The following is a 10,417-nucleotide window of genomic DNA, read 5'->3' on the forward strand; positions in this document are numbered from 1 at the left end:
ATGGTTGATGAGGGAATATGGTGGGAGGAATGAATCTTGATTGAGATTGATTAAATAGAGCCAACATTTCTATTACATATATCCAGATTGTTGTAATTGATTATTCTAAAAGTGGTAAGAAGGAGATATATTATCAAAGCTTGTTTGCTATAACTTGGTTCTCACCTACATTTCGATTTAGATTCCAGAATCGAAAACAAAAGTATTTTCAAATATGTTTACTGTTTTTTGGCTTCACAGAGAACAATAGGTATTTAAAGTATCATCCAAATAAAGAACATCTGAAAATCTAGTAAGTTTTCTTTAAATTATATCTTATCTGAATGTCTAAAGTCGTCTAAAAATGACCGGTCCAATTTTTAAGCTCGGAAATATAAAACATTCCAAATTATTTAAGATCTAACTTTCTAAAATTTTACAGATCTGAAACTAAATAAACATTTACATCCTTCACAAAACAAGTATTCTAACTCTCACCAAACTGTAATAATTTTCGAATCAAAAGATAGTTCTAACTATATATGCATCAAATCAAATATGCAAAAATAAAATTGTAATCAAATTAAAGCTGCAAAGAAAATATCAAAACTGTAAACTTTCGCGGTTTGAGATTTGAGATTTGACTGTATCACAATAACTTGCCCATTTTCTAGAAGCAGAAGATGGCTGAATTTTCCTGATGCAAAAGATTAGAACATATATGTTATATAATTAGTCATAATGGAAACCAGGTTGAAAGAAACAAGTGAAAGTTTGAAATATCTTTTTAGTAATAAATATTTGGCTAAAAAGAAATCATAGAAACAGAGCTCATTGAAACAATGGAAGAATACTTTCTCTACGTACCAAATTTGCTCTACTCTGTCTCGTCTTCCAATAGAAAATCTACTGTGAACTTCTGAGGACCAAGTCTTGTTCGAAGGGAACGTAGGAGTGCCATAAAATCGTCTGCTTCTTCTGAAGACACCAACTTGGGGCAATCCTCAATATACAAACTCTGTAGTGAATTATTAATATTAAGGTTTTCAAATTCCTCAAGTGACATTATCAACTCCGGACAATCAAAAATATACAATTCCTTGAGAGAGTTCATGAGTCTTGTTCTTTCTGTTTGTCCTTGAAGATGTTGCTTCTGGCATGCACTAATCTTTAATGTCTCTTGTATTATCATTCCCTCATCAAACAAACACCTTAAATTGTAGCAGCTCTGAATGTTCAAAGATTGAAGAAATTGGAAAGTTGAGCGTACTCCTAATTGTGCTTCATTATTATTATTGTTCCCAAATGTTGACGATGATGGAAATAAAACCCTTCTTTCATTCATATAACGAAGTGATAGATGGGTGAGAGTACTAAGATTTGAGATGCTATATAACAACTCATCCGAACATTCACCTTCAACAGTTGCATTTTTGAGTGCTTTGAGATGAGGTGGCAAGGATCCTAGCTTTGGACAATACCATATGTCCAATGTGCATAGATTAGGGAATGCTCCAGTACAAGTACTCCAACAGATAGGTGACACCAATTCCCTCAAATTCATCATGTTATAAATAACAAGTTGTTCTAACAAAGGGAATAGTACTATCATTTCATTGCTATCGCTATTACTAGCAATAGTATTCACAATGTCCGTTTGCTCAAAACTTGTTAGAGAAGGAAATGACTTTCCCACCCATTTAGGGGGATTTATACCTTTGTAACCACTCATTCTCAATATCTTCAGCTTCGCAGTTGAAACCTCTAGAGCTTCACCAATTTTCTCATGTCTAGTACTCTTGATCTGATTATCTTCATCTTCATCATCAGATGTATAACCCCATTCCAACTCCAACTTATTGATACTCGACTTTTTAGCCATACTTATCCCTCTTGCCATAGATGCATCACTAACTCTGTCAAGGTTCTTAATTTTCAATAATCCGTCGATATCCAATTCTTTTAATTCATCTAGTTGACAGTCTTTCTCCTTCTTGCCTATCACAATCAAGCTTAACGTCTTCAGATGTTTCAATTGTCCCATCCCCATAGGCATATATTTTAACCCAAAACAACCCTCCAAATCAAGATGTCTCAAGTTAATAAGGTCCCTCATATTTCTAGGCAAACTTTCAAGTTTAGAACAATTATTGAGTTTCAGAGTCTGTAAGTTCAATAGATCACAAATACTATTAGGTAACGTTGTTATCTCGCTACCAGAAATGCCCAAGTATCTAAGATGTTTTAGACATCCCACATAATGCAAATCTTGATATCTACGACATCTTAGTTCAAGGACACGTAAGGACGGAAGATCCTTTAAGACACTCAAAATCTCATGTGTGACATTTCCATAATCATATAAGTCATAGAGCATGATTGATTGCAACCCTCCAATTTCCTTACGATAACAAATTGATGTTTGGACTAACTGATTAATCATTACTGTTACATGACGAACTTTACGTCTTAAATCATCACTTGAGCTATTAGAATACATAGTATAACATTCATCTTTCATAACAGATTGGGCAAGATCGTGCATGAGATCGTGCATCTTACATGTTTCATAAAGTCCATACCGATCTGATTTCTCGTCTTGAAAAAAGGATCTCAAACATAACTCCTTCCAAATTGTATTCCCAACATCTTCCACTTCTTGGTTCTGAACTGTATGAATTAAACCATGAGCAGTCCACAATTGGATTAATCTCTCCTTTTTTATTTCAATATCCTTAGGAAATATAGCACAAAACACAAAGCATCTTCTCAAATTATAAGGGAGGTCATAGTAACTCAACCTTAGAATAGATAATATCGAATTTTCATTTTGTGAAATCTCCCATATCTCACTATCTCTTATTCTGCACCATTCCTTTTTGTCACCATTGAACCCCAATTGGCTTCCCAATGTCTTGGAAACTAAGGGAACTCCCTTACATTTTCTAGCTATTTCTTTACCGATATTAATAAAGTTTGGAGGTTTTGGTTTTCCTTGCATAAATGCACGTTCTTCGAATAATAACCAACAATCATCTTGAGAGAGCAATGATAATTCAAAATGTTGAATAGTTTCCATGATTTCTGCCACATTTCTTTTACGTGTTGTTGTAAGGACGAACGCACCATTTGATCCACAATCTAATATAGACCTTAGCTGATCCCATGCCTCAACGTTTTCATTCCAAATATCATCCAATACAATCAAATATCTTTTTCCTTTCAATTTATCTTGAATCATTTTTTGCAATATCTCTAAGGAAGTTTCCTTTGTTTCTCCAATGATGGCTTTGATCACCAATTTAATATCAAATTCTTCAGAAACACAAACCCAAATTTTGGTATCAAAATGATTAGAAACCTCGTCGTCATTGAAGATCATTTGGGCAAGAGTTGTTTTACCAAGACCGCCAAATCCAACAAGGGGCAGAACAGATAGTTTTTTAGCAAAACTAACACTAGATGTATTATTATTGAGTAGAATATCAATAATCTCTTTCTTCTCCTTGTCTCTCCCATATACTTTGGTAGAACTAGGAAGAGACATGGTTTCACGGAAACTACTAGTAAACTTATCTATTTTCGAGTCGGGAATAGATTCATGCAAATGCAACTTTTGGCGCTCTGAAGAAATTTGGTCAAGTTTCTCTTGAACATCCTTAATTTTGTGACCAACTTTTAGATGTGTCCAAGGATTGCTAAAAAGATGGGAGATACAGTTGGTTACCTGAATCCGGTTTGAAGAGGAGGGATTGCGCCTTTTGACTTGAAGACGGAGATCTTCAAAGCTGCATTCATCCATGATGTCTCGAACCTCATATGCCACATCTTTGAGTTTCCGCAACCAATCTTCCGTTTGTTTGTCCTTCTCCTGCACGTTCTTTCTCTCGGCATCCTCAAGTACGGCAGTAATTGAAGATAGCGTGCTCGATAGCTTTTGAAACTCATTCTCAAAACTCCAAAACAAGGAGAACTCATCCTTAATCAGAGGTACCAAGTTTGAAAGCAAACCACTGATTAGAGCTGCATCAACCATGATGGTAAATGATTTCTCTCTCAATCAATCAGATGAATAAACTTATCACAAATGTTAAATCACAAGAACATAAATTGAAATAAATCACATACAAAATGGACCACACTTTCCGTGTGGACCATAGCCTGCATCCCCCACACCACAATTTCTTTTTAAATTTCTGAGATGTAATGATTGACAATCTTAACTAAGTGAACAAAGTTACTTTTATATTGGCATAAATTAATCTATGTTCACATGAAGAATTAAGTATAAATTAATATTGCTTTATAATTTTATTTCAAATCAAATATCAACTACTTACTGCTAAACTTTTTTCCTTTTTTTTTTTTTTTTTTGTGAAGGTAAGAAGTTAGCATGACTATCCTACTTATGACCCTCACTTTAACTTTGGGTTTACTTTTGAAATTTTTTATGTTTTTAAAACATGCTTGGAAAATGTCAATGTTTTGTGAAGGTGGAGAGTTTATTAGATAACCAAGTTCAATCAATTTTTTTATGTTTCTTAAAACATGCTTGGAAGTCTAGCTACTAGATGACATTGTTAAACTCAGTTTATGTTTACTTGTATAGGATAGAAGATTCCATCCATCCACCTTTATTTTTTTATTTTCAAAGAAGTTATTACTAATCCAGAGTCATGCCCCATTTCAACTTAAGACTCCCCTAATGGGTTATGAATCCACTTCTATTTGGTAAAAAGTAATAAAAGAATCTATGATCAATCACAAGTAATCTAAAATAATAAAAAATTTAGTATTTATTTCATTAACCATGTAGGGCTCAACAAAACAATTAGTATTAAAATTACACTTATTTTTAATATGCCATAGTAAACTATGTACCCAAATGGTAACCAATTCCTAAATTGATTGCCAATTTACAGTCCATTATATATATGTGCATGAATTCTACTTCACTTTACCCTCTCATATTTGATTTGTTTCTTCATCGCAACAATCCACTTCCCTCCAATGTACAACAAAAATTTTGAATTCAGACTCAAACCCTCAAATCTTGGCTTGTGTTGTCAACCCCAAAATAAGTTCAAAGTATTGATCAGATAGAAACACTGGTTCTGAATGATAAACTATCTATAAATTTTGAAAATGAGGCTAAGTTGAGTTTCAAATTTTTGAATGTGATCTTATCAGAATATGATAGAAAATGTGTTTCATATTATGTATCATCAAGATAGCTTCAAAGAGGAGGGGAGATGGGATCTCCTCATAGATGCTCTTACCAATGTTTCGATTGATCTAAAGACTTACGACAAGTTTCTCTAATCCTATTCGATCCGATTTTAAAACTAGCTATATTTATCATGAATTTTGCAAAATTGAAGGCCTAGTCTCCTAGAGGACGAAGTGATTATTTCTAATGTTTGCTTTTAACTTGGAAAAAACATGTAGTCTTCTTCAATCTTCATAGACTGTTTAATATGGTGTTTGATTTCTAAGGTGAATGTTTCTTCTATTATTGTTTCAGTCAGTATCCAAAGGTATGTTGGATTTGTACAGCAGGGAGGCCAGAATAAAGGAGTCACTAAATATGGCCTGAAGAATGTGAGTTACATATTCATTTTCTTGATCTGTCTCAACTTATAATTTGGTCCCACAAAGTTAAATAAAGAAAGCAGAAAGAGACAGTAATTCAACATGGTAGTGAGTTTTAAGTTGATTGTTATTGTTGATTAATCATAATAATTTGTATTTGTGTCTTAAAATTACAAATTGGTAAATTTGAATCTTAATTGTAAATATTTAATGTTCTGTGTATTTAATCATAATGATAACTGGATTTCGTAGTAATTTTCCTATATAAGCAAATATGAGTTGATTAAGATGAATATAGTTTGAATCATACTTAGCACACAACATCATATTTACCCTTTTTAGAACATTGGGCTTTAAAGTATGCAAAAATAGTTTAACTGTCTTTTTAACAATAGTGTGTATTTTTGAACACAATCTGATTTTATTGATCATATATTAGAAGCAGTTTTCATGTTTGAACATTTGGCTTGAAGGGTGTGAGTGAGTGAGTGATTACGCGTTTTGAAGGTTTAAGATTTGGCTGCATCGATGAATCAGAATAGACGATAAATTCCTCCCATTTTCTACAAGCAGATGATGCTTCTATTTTTCTGATGCAAAAGATTATAATATATGCTACTGAATATAAAGCATCATAAGTTTGAAAGATATTCCAAATATGATGATGAATGCTATATATATGTTGGATGATGAGAACAACTAAATTAAGCACACTTATATAATAACTGATTGAATGAGAAATGAAGAAAAGCATTAATACAATTTTCAACCCATTACAAGTAATACAAATGTTCATGAATCAAACCAAATCAAGCATCACCATATTGAGTATGAGAAATCAATTTCTCCTTATTACTGAGAACAAACAAATGTGAGACCACCCAAATCCAGCTAATTATATTACTACTCCAAATTGAAAATTTCATCACCATTGGATCCACTTCAAGAAGAATCCTTATTCCATCACCTGCTCGATAATGTCATCGATATTATAATTTTAATAGTCCAATCAATCAGGATTAAAACTCTCCCCAAACTCCTCAAAGTAAAGAGCTAATTAGGTTAAAATCAATATAATTATTTGTACTAACCTTGTTAATCAGTCTGCTACTCCTTTATTATGACCTCACTTCTCTTCATTTCACTGCATGTCAAGATAATTAATAATAGATGATGCAATTAATGGAATGGATGAATATAATTATTATTTTTGTATGTACCTTTTAATTGACTCTTCTTCTGCTATTCCTTTATGATATCTACACTGAAGTACCAAGGATCAAGTCTTGCTCGAAGGGAACGCAGGAGTGCAACAAAATCATCAGCTTCTTCTGAAGACACCAACTTAGGACAACCCATGATACATAAACCCTGTAGTGAATTATTAATATTGAGGTTTCCAAATTCCTCAACTGATATCATCAAATCGGGGCAATAGTAAATCTCCAATTCCCTGAGACCTCTTTTTCTTTCTGTTTGTCCTTGAAGAGGATGTTTTTGTTGGTTCTGGCAGCCACTAATCTTTAATGTCTCTTGCATTATCATTCCCTCGTCAAACAAATGCCTTAACTTTTTGCAGTTCTCAATTTTCAGATGTTGAAGAGATTGAAAAGTTGAGAGTACTCCTAATTGTGCTTCATTAATGTCCCCATCATCAAACATTAATGCCTTAGCAGTTGGAAATAAAACACTTCTTTCTTCCATAAAACCAAGAAAGAGATGAGTGAGACCACTAAGATTTGAGATGCTATATAACAACTCATCCGAACAATCAGCTAGAATAGTTACATGTTTGAGTGATTTGAGATGCGGTGGCAAGGCCCTTAGCTTTGGGCAAAAAGATATCTCCAGCTTGCTTAAATTAGGGAATGCTCCAGTGCAAATACTCCAACAGCTAGGTGACACCAATTCCCTCATATTCTCCATGTTAGAAATCTTCAATTGCTGTAACAAAGGGAATAGTACAATCATTTCATTTCCATTGCTACTATTAGCAATAGTATTCACATTGTCCATTTGCTCAAGGCCTGTTACAGAAGGAGATGGAATTCCCACCCATTTAGGGGGATTCACACCTTTGTAACCACTCATTTTCAATATCTTCAGCATCGCAGTTGAAACCTCTAGAGCTTCACCTATTTTCTCATGTTGAGTACTCTTGCTTTCATCTATCTTTAGCCTTGTAGTTGAAACCTCCAGAGCTTCACCAATTTTCTCATGTCTACTACTCTTGGTCTCATTAACATCAACTTCATCTTTAGATGCCCATTCCAGATCCAATTTGTTGATACTCGACTTTTTAGCCATACTTATCCCTTTTGCAATAGATGCATCACTAACTCTTCCAAGGTTCTTAATTTTTAGTGATCCGGAGATATCCAATTCTCTTAATTCATCTAGTTGGCAGTCACTCTCTTCCTTGCCTATCACAAACAAGCTTAACATCTTGAGTTGTTTCAATAGCCCCATGCTTCTAGGCATATATTTTAATCCATCACAACGATCCAAATAAAGATGTTGCAGGTTAATAAGGTCTTTTGTATTTGTAGGGAAATGTTGAAGATGATAACATTTATTGAGATTCAGAGTCTGTAAGTTCAAGAGTTTACAAATACTATTAGGTAATGTTGTTATCTCACTACCGGAAATGTCTAAGTATCTCAGATGTTTTAGACTTCCCACATGAGACAAATATTGACATTTCACAAGAGAGCATACTTCAAGGACACGTAAAGCCGGAAGTTCCTTCAGGACACTCAAAATCTCCTTTGCGGCATCTCCATTATCTCTTCCATGGAGCATTATTGATTGCAGCCCTCCAACTGTTTTAAGAGAACAAACTGATGTTTTGTCTACCTCATTAACCTTTACTGTGACATGACGAATTTGTTCTCCTAACCCATCACTTGAGCTGTTAGCATCCATCGTATAATATTCATCTTTCATTAAAGATTGGGCAAGATCGTGCATAAGATCATGCATCATACCTGCTGTATAAACTCTATCATCCCAATCTTTGTTCTCTTTTTCATCTTGAAAAAAGGATCTCCAGCACAACTCCTTCCAAATTGCATTCCCAACATCTTCCAATTCTTGGTTTTTTAATGTAGGAATCAAACCATGGGCCATCCACATTTGGATTAATCTCTCCTTTTCAATTTCAGTATCCTTGGGAAATATAGCACAAAACACAAAACATCTTCTCGGATGATAAGGGAGGTCATAGAAACTCAACTGTAGAATAGGCAAGAGATCAGATTCTTCATTTAGGAATATCTCCCATATCTCACTATCTCTTATTCTACGCCATTCTTTTTCGTCCTCGCCAAAGCTCAGTTGACTTCCCAATGCCTTGACCAATAAAGGAACACCCTTGCATTTCCCAACTATTTCTTTACCAATATTAATGAAGTTGTGATGTTTTGGTTTTCCATTCTCAAATGCACGTTCTTTGAATAGTAGCCAACAATCATCGTTAGAGAGTGGCAGTAACTCAAAATAGGCAATTGTTTTCATTATGGTTGCCACACTCTTTTTACGTGTCGTGGTAAGGACGAAAGAACCATTTGATCCACAATCTAATATAGATCTCAACTGAGCCCATTCCTCTTTCTTTTCATTCCAAACATCATCCAATACAATCAAATATCTTTTCCCTCTCAATTTATCTCTAACTTTTTTCTGCAATTCTTCTAAGGAAGCTTCTGCCTTTTCTTCTTCTAAGATGGATTTGATCACCAACTTAATGTTAAATTCATTAGAAACACAAACCCAGAGTTTGGTATCAAAATGCTTAGAAACCTCATCGTCATTGAAGACCATCTGGGAAAGTGTTGTTTTGCCTAGACCCCCAATAATTCCAACAATGGGCAGAACAGATAGTTTTTTAGAAGCACTAGATGTATTATTGAGTAGAATATCAATAATCTCTTTCTTCTCCTTATCTCTCCCATACACTTGATTACTACTACAAAGAGACATTGTTTCACGCCAACTACTAGTAAACTTGTCTATTTTTGAGTTTGGAATAGATTCACGCAAATGTAACTTTTGGCGCTCCGAAGAAATTTGGTCTAGCTTCTCTTGAACATCCTTAATTTTGTGACCAATTTTGTGACGCATCTTAGTATTGCTAAAAGGATGGGTGATAAAGTTGTTTACCTTGATCCGGGTTGAAGAGGAGGCATTACGCCTTTTGACTTGAAGACGAAGATCTTCAAAGGTGCACTCATCCATGATGTCCCGAACTTCATACAATACATCTTTAAGTTTTCGCAACCAATCTCCCGTTTGTTCGTCCTTCTCCTGCATGGTCTTTCTCTCAGCATCTTTGAGTACGGCATTAATTGCAGATAGCGTGCTCGATAGATTTTGAACATCATTCTTATAATTCCAAAACAACGAGAATTCATCCTTAATCAGAGGTGTCAAATTTGAAATCAAACCACTGATTAGAGATGCAACATCAACCATGTTGGTTTCTCTTTCAATCAATCAGATGAATAAACTTCCAAGTATATAGTAGAGGTTTATTTGATGAGAAAATGATCATGCATTTCCATTCAATATAAAACAATACGGGCTGTCTCCATGTACTATAGTAGAGGTTGGCCTCAAAATTTCAAATCAAGTCATTTAAAATCAATTTAAGATGTTTTCCATTGCTTGGTCTACACAGCATTTGATTGGTTTGAAGTTTGAATGTAAGGAAACCAAGGAGTCCACTTTCTTTTTTCTTTATTATTTGAAAAGAATAGAGAACAATATTCAAATTTAAAAGTAGAATACAAATGGATTTGTTTGAATAATGTGAGAGTAACCCATGGCCTAATTTCTTTGACTCATA

The 10,417-nt window shown here is 34.1% G+C and overlaps 3 protein-coding genes across 3 annotated transcripts; all 3 read right to left on the reverse strand.

Moving 5' to 3' along the window:
* Nucleotides 1–405: 405 nt before the first annotated feature.
* LOC124941154 (disease resistance protein RGA2-like) lies at nt 406–4,070 on the reverse strand. Its single transcript, XM_047481429.1, has 2 exons — nt 847–4,070; nt 406–676 (listed from the first exon to the last, which is right to left on the reverse strand). Exon 1 carries the CDS (start codon nt 4,013–4,015, stop codon nt 857–859), a length of 3,159 nt encoding a protein of 1,052 aa, XP_047337385.1. The 5' UTR covers nt 4,016–4,070; the 3' UTR covers nt 406–676; nt 847–856.
* Nucleotides 4,071–6,374: 2,304 nt separating this feature from the next.
* Nucleotides 6,375–8,025, reverse strand: LOC124944110. Its single transcript, XM_047484577.1, has 3 exons — nt 6,792–8,025; nt 6,663–6,715; nt 6,375–6,538 (listed from the first exon to the last, which is right to left on the reverse strand). The coding sequence occupies exon 1, from the start codon at nt 8,014–8,016 to the stop codon at nt 6,814–6,816; it is 1,203 nt and encodes a 400-aa protein (XP_047340533.1). The 5' UTR covers nt 8,017–8,025; the 3' UTR covers nt 6,375–6,538; nt 6,663–6,715; nt 6,792–6,813.
* Nucleotides 8,026–8,143: 118 nt separating this feature from the next.
* Nucleotides 8,144–10,044, reverse strand: LOC124942954 (putative disease resistance protein RGA1). Its single transcript, XM_047483521.1, has 2 exons — nt 8,214–10,044; nt 8,144–8,160 (listed from the first exon to the last, which is right to left on the reverse strand). The coding sequence occupies exons 1-2, from the start codon at nt 10,042–10,044 to the stop codon at nt 8,144–8,146; spliced, it is 1,848 nt and encodes a 615-aa protein (XP_047339477.1).
* Between the last annotated feature and the right edge of the window lie 373 nt (nt 10,045–10,417).

Source organism: Impatiens glandulifera, chromosome 6, assembly GCF_907164915.1.
Source record: "Impatiens glandulifera chromosome 6, dImpGla2.1, whole genome shotgun sequence".
Lineage (NCBI taxonomy): Eukaryota > Viridiplantae > Streptophyta > Magnoliopsida > Ericales > Balsaminaceae > Impatiens > Impatiens glandulifera.

Coding starts and splice junctions, on each gene's coding strand:
- LOC124941154 (XM_047481429.1), bottom strand. CDS start 4,015: ATGGTTGATGCAGCTCTAATCAGTGGTTTGCTTTCAAACTTGGTACCT.
- LOC124944110 (XM_047484577.1), bottom strand. CDS start 8,016: ATGTTAAGCTTGTTTGTGATAGGCAAGGAAGAGAGTGACTGCCAACTA.
- LOC124942954 (XM_047483521.1), bottom strand. CDS start 10,044: ATGGTTGATGTTGCATCTCTAATCAGTGGTTTGATTTCAAATTTGACA.